General features: G+C 36.4%; 1 protein-coding gene across 1 annotated transcript in view; it reads right to left on the bottom strand.

Moving 5' to 3' along the window:
• Smp_080870 (hypothetical protein) overlaps nucleotides 1-6,112 on the bottom strand; it is a gene marked incomplete at its 3' end in the record, with an annotated part of 33,956 nt that extends 27,844 nt beyond the window's left edge. Inside the window, exons 1-3 of the mRNA XM_018798636.1 lie at nucleotides 6,055-6,112; nucleotides 1,747-1,987; nucleotides 825-1,006 (exon numbers count right to left, since the gene is read on the bottom strand). Of these exons, the coding sequence (XP_018653558.1) occupies nucleotides 825-1,006; nucleotides 1,747-1,987; nucleotides 6,055-6,091 (460 nt within the window). The 5' untranslated portion in view covers nucleotides 6,092-6,112. The remainder of the gene's footprint in view (nucleotides 1-824; nucleotides 1,007-1,746; nucleotides 1,988-6,054) is intronic.
• Nucleotides 6,113-14,018: the final 7,906 nt, after the last annotated feature.

Below are 14,018 nucleotides of genomic sequence, written 5' to 3'. Positions count from 1 at the left end.
TTGCGAATATTTATCAACTGTGTTTGGGACAGGTATTACACATATCTAACCACCGGCTAGAACGTGATATTGTCTGGTGCAAGAGGTTCGAAGAAAAGTAGGGGTGGTCAATAGTAGTTCACAAAGTCATTGACTGTTTAACTGATATGTGTAGTTAGATGCAGACTATCTGGATGCGATTCACGCGATAACTGTAACAAATGGTTGGAGGCATTAGGTGAAATGGCTCATACAGCGAGAGTGAAGTTCATGAGTTGGTTCCCAGTCGAAGGGTTGTGGACTGGGACTCCTGAGGAGTCCCTAATGTTTTCTACTACCATAGACACTGTCACTACTTCGACTGGTGCTAGTCTTCATAAATTTCATCTTGCTATGCTAACATAACGCAGCAACCTGAACCGATACATATACTAAGTTTTACGTTGTTTATTACTAACTGACTGAGAAATACAAAAGTAAAAATGAGTCGAGCTATCCATTAATCCTAATCAATCAACAGAGAAAACTGTTCTCAAATCACTTTATCTTTGTAAATCACCAAAATAATAGAAAAAAATGTGTGGGAATCAAATGAAAACCTTCAAGCACACGGAGAATAGCGAGACGAGTAGGTATTACATTACTGCCTTGCATATGTATGTGTTTTGAATGCACATCTTACCATCAAGGTATTAATGATACTAATGCTACTAAAGGGCTATGACATTTTGTTCAGTAATATACAAAAAATTATGATTGCCAATTTTACAAAGGTATGGCTTTCGATGTAACAATGTGTCAAAAAAGCATAAGTACAGACATAGCAATAAAATATTTACACTTACCAGAAAGACGAATATTTACAGCATGGCTAACCAAACTACCTTGACCGGGAACAGAAGCTTTACATCGATAAAAACCTTCAAGCCATGACTTGTAGTGAAGCATCAAAGATTTCGATCGATTAATTTTATCGACTGATGTGGGATGTTTGAGAAGTAGGCGACCATTGAGAGTATTGACATTTCTAAATGCAAAAATGTATCTACACATAAATTTAGAGTTAAGTATGCCCAGGTAAACAAATGTATAATGACTATAAGATGAAGATGTGTACGACGTATCAACACTTAAAATCTAGTGCTAGCGAATTCCATACATTGAACAATGGGAACTGATGTCACAAAGCATTTATCTTTAAAAATTATGGTATATCTATCGTTTTTCCGGCAAAATACTCCCTATTTGTGACAAGACAAGTGCTCCATCTCTGTTTACACTAATCAAAATGTATTCTAAGCGGTCCTCATAATTCAAATTTGAAAGACAACATACCTAGCAACAATCACTAAAGTATGTATGTTTCATTTATGGGTGTTTTCATTAACGCTTAAACCAGTCGAGTGTTACTGTGACTAAGGGTTGGTGGGGAAAGGTAGCTTATTGGTTAAAGCGTCATACTTTTAACTTTTGAACGATATGCTGGAAGCTCTAGACACTTTATTTAGGGTATCTGGTCATTGTTACGGTTACATTAGCAATAAACTAAAATTCATCGAAGCAAAAACGCTTCAACCCATAGTTGGAATTCAACCTAAAGATTATTCTATAAACACAACTCATTCCATCAACTCAAAAAGAATATTGTTAGTAAGGTGGAATATTACTTATCGTAAATTAAGAGAAATAGATGAGAAATACAGCGAATGTATCGAAACGAACGACTTTTAAAATAGTAACAAACAGAAAACAAATAAATCTTCTTACACAAATGAAGAATTTTCAACAATAGCTTCAGATTTTTCAAATAACACATTAGATTCTTTTAAAAAATGAAGACGTCCATTAAAAAAAATTAAATCCAAAGGTGCATGACGTATTGCTAGCCACGAATAAGTTGCTTTAGGGTGATCGACTTTGCAAATGAGTTGACTTTGACCACGCCAAGGTATGCAGGAGTCCTTAGGTTCATGTATAAATTTAACATTTGAAGAAGTGCCTATTAAAACTGTTGATAAAAAACAATAATAGTAACAAGGAGGATAACATAGTCAACTAATCGATAGTGTAATAATTGGTAATTTAAGCTTACAATAAAACACTGTACACTACTGATAACGATTGGATTCTACTTAGTGACTAATAGGTCTTTACTACGAAGTCGCTTACTGTTAGTTTGATTTGTACACAAGCTTAGAACTTTTGAGTGACGTCAGATGTATAACATAGGACGGACCTGACTTCAGCAGCCCAGATTTATTGTCTACCTGTCCTCTTTTACATCTTTTGTTATGCACTAATTACTCCTTTTCCACAACTTCAATATCGCACTGAACAAAGTATTCGATACTTTGAGAAAATGTAAACAAATCTAACTTAATGTTATGAATTTTTAACGATATTATCCAACACTTTACATATACTATAAATATGTACAGATTTAAACATTCAGATCAACAGCCAACAAGTTTATGAGCTGCCAGCAAGTTTTACTCCGAGAATTATGTAGTATTTTCAACATTAATGGTACAACCAAACTCATTTATATACCCTCCCCCTAAAATAAAAGACTACTTTATGATTTGACGATCAAATTACTATTCTTCAAAAACGTTACTGATAGAAAGTTGTAATACTTACTACAGTTTAACTTTAATGATTACAGATAAGTAATAGAAGTTACGGCTACAGAGAATAAAACTGGCACATCTGTAAAAGAGACGGCCACCAACATTTAGTTAACTTGTTGATATACATCAAGCATTAGGAATATATGTCATAAAAGTTTTCTTAAGCATATATAATGATTTTTAGATAGTTACAAAGCACCGCCACCCTGGTAGTCTTTGACTTATGATAGTCAATGGTATAAAAACACGGAGATTCAAAAACTATTGGGGCGCCAAATGATTTAATCAGCCATAGTCAACATAAAGCATGACACAGATATGATTTAGCCCAAGTTTTTACACTATATCAGCACGATGAGACGAATATATATTAAGATGAATAGCAAGGCAGTTAGCATAATTATAGCAGCAATGATCTCAGCAGGTGTGAGAATTACAGAGGCATCAGTCTTCTCTTAATACCAGGAAAAGTCTTCAACAGGGTGTTGTTAAACATAATGGACTCCGTAGACGCCCAACTTCTAAACCAACAGGCTAGATTCCGTAAGGATCGATCACGTACTGACCAAATCATAACACTACGGATCACTGTAGAACAATCAAATGAATGGAATTCATCACTCTACATCAACTTCATTGACAACGAGAAAGCACTTGATAGCGTGGACAGGAGAACCCTATGGAGGCTTCTTCGACACTACGGCGTGCCTGAGAAGATAGTCAACATCATACGGAATTCCTATGATGGATTAAACTGCCAAATCGTGCATGGAGGACAACTCACTAACTCGTTCGAGGTAAAGACTGGTGTCAGGCAAGGTTGCTAACTTTCACCCTCTCTCCTTCTCCTGGTGACCAACTGGATCATGAAGACGTCAACATCTGGAAGGAAGCATGGGATACAATGGACAGCAAGGATGCAACTGGACGATCTAGACCTCGCGGATGATCTGGCTCTTCTATTGCACACAACTTTTTATTTACTTTCTACTTAAACACAAATATTGGTACAAAAAAGCACCAGATATATATGCGCCACACAAAACTGAAGCAGGTGGTTCGACTAGGGGGTCACACCCGGAGCCTTTGACCTAAAGATCTGATCCACAAGGCAGTGGAGCATCGTGAGGAGATGCAGTCCCATGGTAGTCGGTGACTAACGATTGATTCATACACCATTTGTTCTCTCAGGATACTGGAGCCTATGTGTACCATTGATTTGGAATCAGGGTTTTCCAACTCCCCTAGTTGGACCCTCCATGTCCACCAACCCGGTTAAAGGGCCAAACATTCACTTTTCGTCCTGTCAATTTCTTAAATAACGCCCGTGGTGCGAGAAGGCAGTGAGTAGGACTTCCCTGGCAGAGGCTATATACACGTGACCATGCGAGAGCATTTCGAGAGGGAGAGCTGACTCTCCCCTCTCTCGACCGTACCAGGGCATTTGGAGGCAACTAGAAAGGAAGGCCCAGGACAGAGCGGGTTGGAGAATGCTGGTTGGCAGCCTATGCTCCATTGGGAGTAACAGGAGTAAGTAAGTAGGTAAGTAATGATAATGACCAAGGCTAAATATTGAAAATATGATTCGAGGAAAAACGAGAAAGTACACATGGAAGAATAGTGAAAGTTGAGACCTAGAGGAAAATAGAATGAATGTATTTGTATTAGTGTCTGATTCTCAGCCGTTATCTAACTTCTGCAGTCGTTGACTATGGGCACCCCAAACAAAAAGTTGCCACCTAACGTGAGCTATACGGGTAAAGGGAAAATATATACTTAACAATGAGTCGGGAATGACATTTATCTCAATGAAACTACACTACTGTTACCAGTTTCGTCCCATAACACTTTGAGTTTTTAACTCTGAATTACAACTAATGTATTTCAACCAGGAAGTATGTACAACGTTGAGCAGCTGAGATCAATAATGAAACAAATCTCAAACTAACCCATCCAACTACCACGCTATTTAAATTTACTCGAATGCTAACCATTGTATTTATTTAGTTTAGCAACCTGACGAGTCAAACTCACTGAGGGATAAGGTCATCTTGTGAAAGACAATACCGAAGTGTAATGATTGTCTTCTCAACTGTGTCAAAATGAATTACTAGAAGACTATCAGTTAACTTTTAAGTCATCCAGTGACATCACAATATCGCCAATTTGTTCTACTGAATAGAAAGCGGAATCAGTCATCTAGAACCAGAATCTGGTAAATTCTTAGGTTTAAGTTGCATTTATAGATATGAATACAGTGCCATGAATATAACTAAAAAGATGAAGAAACGATTTGAAAGAATCTAACTATTTCACAAATGATAAGCAACTCTCACTCAACCCGCAAATATAATGACTTGACTCTAAACACACAGCCAGAAAAAACTGTTCATGAAGCCACTACTTAAGACGATTTGCAGGAAGATTGGATTAGTAGACATAAAGTCACCCAAAAATGTACTTCTATGAGTCATTGATAACGAAATCATTTATTACCGTAAGACTGACAAAACTAGAAACAATTTGAATGAGATAAATATTTATTGCAAGGAGTCGTGTGTTGTCAGGAAAACCACGTAAAAAAGCTTTTGTGGGCAGTTCAACCACGGATAGAGGAATTTGCGGCCTACAACCAAAGATTATCAATGAATATAAGGTGGTAAATGCTTCACAAATCCACTCAACAAAGTACAGTCAAGATTTCAGTAGGGTCAGTTGGTGACATGTGGATCTAACATCAGGCAAAACTCGCAGCTAGATAAGAAAAATTATTGAAGCCAATACAGAGCCCGATGTTTAACTAGTGAGCTTTACAATCACCACCCTGACTAGGACCGTGATATTAATAGCCATGTAAAATAATTCAGCGAAGTAGGTAATCGTAAGCTCTGAACACCGTAACAGTCAAAATCACCATAGTGAACCCAGGTAGAAACCACAAGTGCTCCAAAGCGCCATAATTCAAAACACACCAAAAACACAACTACAAAACAGCCACTTTCACGTAGGGCTACTGTTGCTGGACGATTTCGATGGATAGTGAATAAAATGTAACCTGATATGACTACTTTAACGGAGCAGGTTTGCAATGAAATAGTATCACTTCAATAAAAATTTAAAAGGACATAGTCACTTCGTTTCAAAAAACGCGTAAACTAAATAAGCAAAAGATTTTGCTGGTTCCTTTAAACATAAATGAATAGACTGTGGATAAAACCACATAAGTCATTCAAGTTTTCACTATTAAAAACAACTTTGAGCACATCGATAGTAAATAAAAACGCCAAATAAAACATCTAACTAAGGGAGTCCAGTGATAGAAATTTACAATTTTGAACAGTAGACTGTGATACGTATTGACAAATTTCAGTGAATGAAGATCTAACTTGTATGGCACAAAATATTCATCAGATTTTTATGAAAAAGTATTATTGCACTTATTTACCTGACAAACAATACATGAAAATAAGCACACCACGCATATCTCAGGAAAATAAATTTTCAAGAGAGCACATGAAAACTACGAGGAGTATAAATTACATTACCACATTTAAACAAATGAATTTGCTAAGATGTACATTTACAGATTTCAACGTCTTTTTTATTCCACTCCTGTTTTTCGCTAAGATTGTCAAGTTCTAGTATTAGGAATGTATGTACCTGTAATTAATCTCAATAGGTCTGTAGTTTCAAAAGTAAAGAATCTAGGAATGGACGAAATAAACCTAACTTACCAACACTTTTTGCCGTTATTTAATTTTCTCCGTAATTCCATTCAGTGTATAATAATGAGCTTGACGTGAGGGTCATAATGTGTCGTTACTCAACCCTTATCAATTCCCAAGAAACCTTCGCCGGAAATGTTGTCATATCGCTGAACGACCACTTAAATGAATCAGCCTGAAGGCGAGCAATAAAACACAGAGAATCAGTAGAGGAGCCACAAAAATTAAGCCCCACAACATTGCTGTAAGATGGTAAGTAGTTTGAAACTTTGTGTAAAGTCCATTTAGTGCAACGTTACCCGAGGGACTGTATAAACGAGTTAATTGGATTAGATTGTTGATTAGTTCTATACGAACCTGTCAATGTGACTTTCTGTTTGACAAGTAGTGTTCATTGTTAATCCATGTACGCCTTTGGTGAGATATTAGCGTTCGACTGCTACTGAAGTAGTTTTGTCGGTCGTGTTGCTTTGCTTTCTTCCTAGCTATTGGACTGGCTCTCAGAATACTGGATATAATTGTGCAAATCGCTTCCTGTGTCGTATCACACCTGAAGAACTCTAGTTAAGTCCCCTGGCTTCCTTAAGTTTACAGACAGAAACAGTGGTGAGCCAAATAATGTAAAGAATGATCGACGAACACACTAATTACCATCATTTCACACACTCCTAGTTTGGTGAGTTTCCTAGTATCTTCACTTTTACAAAATTAGGTTGTAGTTTATAGTCGTATTCCCGATAATCCCAGAGTGTGTTATACTGACAGGGAGAGTGAAGCTTTAATTTTCACTCTTATGTAATCTCAGCTTTTCTCCACGTGAACGTATTGCATCAGTGAACAGTTCACCCTGTCTTATTTTGATGCACCAGGGTTAGAATGACAGTTGTACCAACCTTGTCAGAAGTTGCATTCGAACGATGAGTCATATGTTCTCACGTGTGAAGTCCATTTGATGCCACCGCATTCGCTCTGTCATTTCCTCGAAGTTTGGAGTATTTTCGAGGATCTTGTTTGGGGACGCAATTGTCTATTCTTTCGTTGATTTGTAGTGAGATAAAGGAAATGTGATTGAGCTGTACGATCGATGCCACGAGAACTGAGATACACCCTTCAGTTTTGTTTGGGTCGTTGAAGAAACTTTCTACCTAAAGATTGAGGTTCTCCGGCCATTATCATTTCATACGGCAGCTTCCCTGCTGACCTTGTTAGTTGTGGTGTAGGAAGTCGTAGGAATAGCTATACCGTGTATTATATCCGATAAATGAGAGGTGCAGAAAAGAAATAGCAGTACTCGAAAGAGGTAAACAAGTAACCAGTACAAAAAACGAGAGCCTATGAAGCATTCATCATTGCTACCTAACCTTTGACTTCTGTATCAAGTGACTTCGGCAGGTGCTTCACGTGCCTCCTCTTTTTGAGCTTCTTAGAGCTTCCTCAAGTTCACCTGTGGACCATCCTCACAATAAGTAATAATAATAATAAGAATTTCATTGAATCCGTTAAATAATATAAAATGAATCCTGGTTATTTATTCCTTATTATTAGTAATCTATGGAACAAAGGTTAATTTATTTATGAGGCAAAGCCTGAAAAATGATGTCTCTGTGTTATATCCCGACCAAAGCAATGAATGGTAACTATTTGTTTCTATTTATGGAGAAAAAAGTTTCGTATATTCTTATTGTATATTCATTATTTAGCTAAACTATACATACTTATCTTCCTCTTATTATAAGCTTCATTTCGACACATAGATTATTATTATACGATTTACCGTTCTTGAGTTATGCCCCGTCTATTAATTACAGTCTCCTACACTCACAACCATATTTGGCTAAATCTTGTACAAATGTTGTTTTCTATTTTATGGTGCAATGTAGTCTGTTTAGTTTGTATATAAACCTAGTATGTTTGGAATACATGATGCATATCTCAGAGACTGAGATTGATGTTCTGGACTCAACAGACAGGGCTAGGTAAGAAGAAGGACCGATAAGGATTTTAGACTGCTCGTAAGGATTTACGTGTCATCGGTCCGGTCGATAAATCGCTGTTCTACAATTCGCGGTATCATTACGTTATATATTAATAGGGCACAAAGTCACAAGTTATAACATTCTGGGGCTAAATGTAATAAAGAATGTCTCATATGATCTTAACTTTAGAAATGACTCATGTTGTAAGAACCTAGAACTCAATCAACGTAAAATTTATTCAGTACTTGTTAAGAATTTTAAAACTCGACTAAATTCTGACTCTACCGGGCAGTGTATAGTCGATTATTATCGAATAATTTGGTGTTTGTCTAGAAATCCTTTGGAATAACTCACTAAATCTTCTTCTTACGTACGTCCAAATACACGTACGAATGGTAAAACTATACTATACCGACAGCCTTGAGCGACGAATCAAAATTAACTGATATGCGAATTTCGAACGCTGTTGCGGTCATTTTAATTATGGAGCTTGTGTTTTCATGATATTTCATATTTCAAAAGGATTGGACAATGGTTTTATTATTGAATGAACTGTTAAGGTAAGTATGGTAGGGTTAGGGTCTGTAGTTAAGCAGTTTTAGTGTCAAGAGCGAGAATCGAGAACATATAGGGTTAGAAGTTAGGTCTCTAAAGATTTAGGATCAGGTCTAACTGGTTTACAGTGATATGCTTCCCAACCTACTAATTTCATTAATATTGTTAAAACTCCTAAACCTAAGTGATCTAATCATCTTTTAGGTGAACCTCTTACACGAAAGCTACATTTTGATTAGATATTTTATGATAATCAGAAGTATTTGAATTGTAGTATAGACTAGTAATCCCAGGAATAACACAATTTAATCAAGGAGTATTAGATGAGCACAAACGAATGTATTGTACTTGGAATTCAAAATTGCAACAGTCATCAATACAAAGAAGTCATTGATTTATTTAAACATCACATCCGCCACAGCTCAAATTGGAGTGTAAGTGTCTGTAATCGATTGTTCGTCTTCTTCTTAAGTTCATCTTACATCTGTCCGACAGTGCATTGGATGTAGACTCTGTGTTATCTAGAATGCACTCATTAGTATTAGAATTAACAACTGAAATTGGAACAGACTCACCTGGGTTCTGGAATTGCATACAAACATCATGTCGGTTATGTAGTGAAACCACTGATATTTAGAATTTGCATCATAGAATTTCCAACACTATCCTCCTCCACGAGATAATGTTGGGTCCTTACGTCGCAATGTTTTAACCAATATGACGTTCCCAATTTGCATTATCTTCTCAAATCTGACGCATCGATTAATGTATGTGAGTATCTGGGGATACACACTAACACGTAATTTGAGGTATTCCATTATATGACTTTGACTTGAATCGAAATCATGATACATATTCTTTTTGTTATTCATATTAGAATACACAGATAGATATGCATTTATATATGTAAGTAACACATGTGATTCAAGTAGGCTTGATTTACCTGCGAAACAATCGAATGGAAAACATTCATCTGCCTCATACTCATTAGGATAATCTCGGACTTGATTTAGATTCTCTGTCTGTGCAAACTTCACTTCTGGGCAAACTGGTTCTGTGGTTGCTTCGGGAAATTTTGCTATCCCCTCTGATTCATCATTGTTCGTGAGAATATGCGACACAATAACATCAGAAATGTGACTAGAATTCGACTCATCAAGAACATATTTGTCACATTCATTAGGAATATCACTAGAGATAAATTCATTGTTAGGGTAAATGACATTTAATATGATATCAGAATTTGATTTTTCTGAAATATTTCCCTCGAATTTATTAAGGGTTTCATTAGAGAATAATGGATAATAAGAAAAATCAGCATCTACCAAAACTGAATCTGGTTTTTGATCATGCTTCGACTCATTCAACATTTTATTCTCAGAGTTGTAAGAAATTTCATCAGAAGTATGTGAATTATTACGACAAACCATATCTGGTACAATAGCATGAGAAATCTAATAAGTTTGTTGATTAAAATTTTTGTCTCACAATGATTCTGGGTTTCATTCAACTGTGGACTGTTATGTGACGTTATACCACTTCTAGATAAAGATAACTGATCATTAGAAGCATCCATCTTATCATTACTTTGAGCGAAATGGACCATGGTATTACAAACTGACTGAATGTGTCCAGTTTTACCACATTTAAAGCATTTAGAATTATGAAATACACATGAATTACATGGATGAAACTTGCCGCAGAACAAGCATTTACTAAACTCGTGCTCATCTTCATGGACTGTTTCAAAGCTCAATGAAGTATTATCTGAATAACTTTGATTACTTATCGAACTGCGACGACTTAGTAAAGTAGTGGAATTCCTGATGTTTTGTCGAGTCATTTTATCGGATTTTTCTCTCTTACCACATTCAGAATTTGTATACTTTACATGATCCAACAGTAGTTGCTTGAGAGTTGCATAGGGGAGTGAAATCGGTTTGTCTTGAAGTGCTAAAGTCTTTATAAGGCTGTATGCTTTTTTTCCGATGAATGTAAGGAAATGGGCCACCATATTAAAATCTTCATCATCTTCCTCGGTCATAGCCCAGATTTCGAACCTCTCCATGTACTCCTCAAAAGCATTAAAATCTGAATGTATATCCAACCGTTCCATCACAGGCTCAATCGCGACGCCAATATGATAATCAGAAGTATTTGAATTGTAGTATAGACTAGTAATCCCAGGAATAACGCAATTTAATCAAGAAGTATTAGATGAGCACAAACGAATGTATTGTACTTGGAATTCAAAATTGCAACAGTCATCAATACAAAGAAGTCATCGATTTATTTAAACATCACATATTTTCGATTGGGTAATCTCATATCCATCTTTAAAATCACTTAAGGTCATCGGTATAGTCTAGTTTTACCTTTCAGGTGAATATGACCGGCATTAGCCAGTCGGAATGAACGCATTCAAGAAGATAAAAGTTAGACTTTTAAAGAAGCGAAAATCAAGTTATTAGCTCGATAAAACTCAAAATATATGCTCAGTGTAACTTGAAATCGGAATTACGGTAGCTGATCTGTTTTTCACCAATCAGGGTTACTAGATCAACAACAAAAATACTAAATATCTTTTCATATGGATGCTATGTAAACTCTAGTATTTCTATCATTATTGTTATGCTTTTTTCTCTGCTGGTTATCACAAAACGAAATTACCAGTCCGAATACCGACTTATATGACCTTGTTGTTGTGCTAAACCAATGACCCGTCAAAACAGCGCTAGCAGCCTTGTGTCAACTCTGCATCCTTATTGGTCCTTCTCGCCTAGCCCTCCCCGTTTAGTCCAGAAAGAAATTTCAGCCTCCATTGCGTAAATTGTATATTTCAGAAATACGTCGTTTATACACAAGCAGACTAGACCTCATCATACCATAAAACTAAAAAAAAGTTACAATTATGCATGATAAATCCAAAAGTGACTATGAGTGCGAGAGACTGTAACTAATACATTAGGAATAACTTGAGAATGGTAAATTGTATAACAGTAATCAACATGTCAAATGAAAGCTCATGATATAAGGAATATAAATATTCATATAATCTAGTCACTCAATAATTATCCGACTCATTCGAGGCAAAGACCGGTGTTAGACAAGGTTTCTTACTCTCACCCTTTCTCTTTCTCCTGGTGACCAACTGGATCATGAAGACGTCAACATCTGGAGGGAAGCACAGGATACAATGGACAGCAAGGATGTAGCTGGACGATCTAGACTTTGCGGATGATCTGGTTCTTCTATCGCACACGCAACAACAAAAGCAGGAAAAGAGGACCAGTGCAACAGCAGTAGGTCTCGATATACACAAAAGCAAAAGGAAGATTCTCCTATGCAATACAGCATGCACCAATCAAATTAAACTTGACGGAGAAGCTCTGGAGGATGTGGAAACCTTTGCATATCGGGGCAGCATCATTGATTGATTCAGATGTGAAGGCGCGAATCAGCAAAGCAAGAGCAGCATATTTAAAACTGAAGAACATCAGGAACTCAAAACAATTGTCAACCAACACCAAGATCAGAATTTTCAATACAAATGTCAACACAGTTCTATTGTATGGGGCAGAGACGTGGAGAACTACGAAAGCTATAATCCAGAAGATACAGATGTTTATTAACAGTTGTCTACGCAAAATACTTTGGATCCATTGACAAGAAACTATCAGCAACAAGCTACTGTGGGAGACAACAAACCAGATTCCATCCAGTGTAGGAAGAAATCAGGAAGAAGCGCTGGAAGTGGATAGGACACACATTGAAGAAATCACTCAAATGCGTCACAAGGCAAGCCCCCACTTGGAATCCTGAAGGCCAAAGGAGAAGAGGAAGACCAAGGAACGCATTACACCGAGAAATGGAGACAGACATGAGAAAAATGAACTAAAATTGGATGGAACTGGAAAAGATGGCCTAGGACAGAGTGAGTTGGAGAATGCTGGTCGGCTGCCTATGATCCATTGAGAGTAACAGATGTAAGTAAGTAATAGTCCATAAATAATTCCTAGCAGTTACCATTCATTTATTCTTCGTTTTGATGTAGCAACCACACCTTTTTTAAATCCCATTTCATTAGCATTCTTGTTCTGATTTGATAGAGAATCGCGTAAAGTACATTACTCATCGTTTACTAGATAAGAAGTGAATACTCTCCAACAAGTAATTACATTAAATTACTCTTTGTTTCGTCAAATACATCTATTCACTATGAATTCTATACACTTAGTCTATTCAAATGTACAACCAAATTTCCCTTTTATGAGATCTGATACTAAAAAACTGATTCATACTTGAGAAACTTTACTGACTTGCATTATAAACTATTATCTAGAAATGTTTAGTAAATAATTCATTCAAATGTCATAGATCCAATTCATAATAAAATTACTTTGAAATGATTACAGTAATAGGAATGCTTCTCATATCAGCATTTCTTGAGTAATGTTGTTCTATAGTGTGCCTACTAACAACAAATTAAGTAGTTGAAAAAATATGATAAAATAAACTGACCTAAAGCATCAGTTAGTGAATCAAATTATCACGAACCAAAAAGATATAAGAAATTTTTTGTTAGAAGTTAGAATTTCCCTGCTGCTAACACTTCTAGCTAAGCTGACTAGCTCATACTAATATAATGACTTGCTAAAAAGATGTCTTGTTATCATATTAAGCAACTCCAGGTTGAATAATAGGTACATTTTTAGTGTGAAGTTCAGTAAAGTTAACCAAATGGGTAAATTGAAATCGAGGGAGATGACTGTGAACCTGCATCATAATAATCAAGAGCTGAATACCTAAGTGCCAGTTCACTTCCCAAATCCTCATGGATTCATGGAACAGTTGAATTTTGTTTGATGTTGTAAGGACAGCCCGTCGGTAGACTCTCGGAAGCCCTAAGAAGCCCAGGAAGAGCCACAGACATTCCATCCAATCACGGCTAGGGGAATGTTCCAGAAATGCCAACGTGGAGCTTCTCCATTGGATGGATTAGTTTGATACCTATGTGCTTATTGGTTGACCTAAATGATAATTTACTTTCAGCCAAAAACTATAAATACACGAGATTTCTGTGCTATATTTTGACACTGTTTGGGGCAATAAACTTCCTGCTTACCAGTCTTTGTCTTCTCTCTTTTGCGACG

This window comes from Schistosoma mansoni, chromosome 7 (assembly GCF_000237925.1).
Source record: "Schistosoma mansoni strain Puerto Rico chromosome 7, complete genome".
NCBI lineage: Eukaryota > Metazoa > Platyhelminthes > Trematoda > Strigeidida > Schistosomatidae > Schistosoma > Schistosoma mansoni.
Note: the sequence above shows the minus strand (reverse complement) of the source record. Positions and strands in the feature narration are given on the sequence as shown.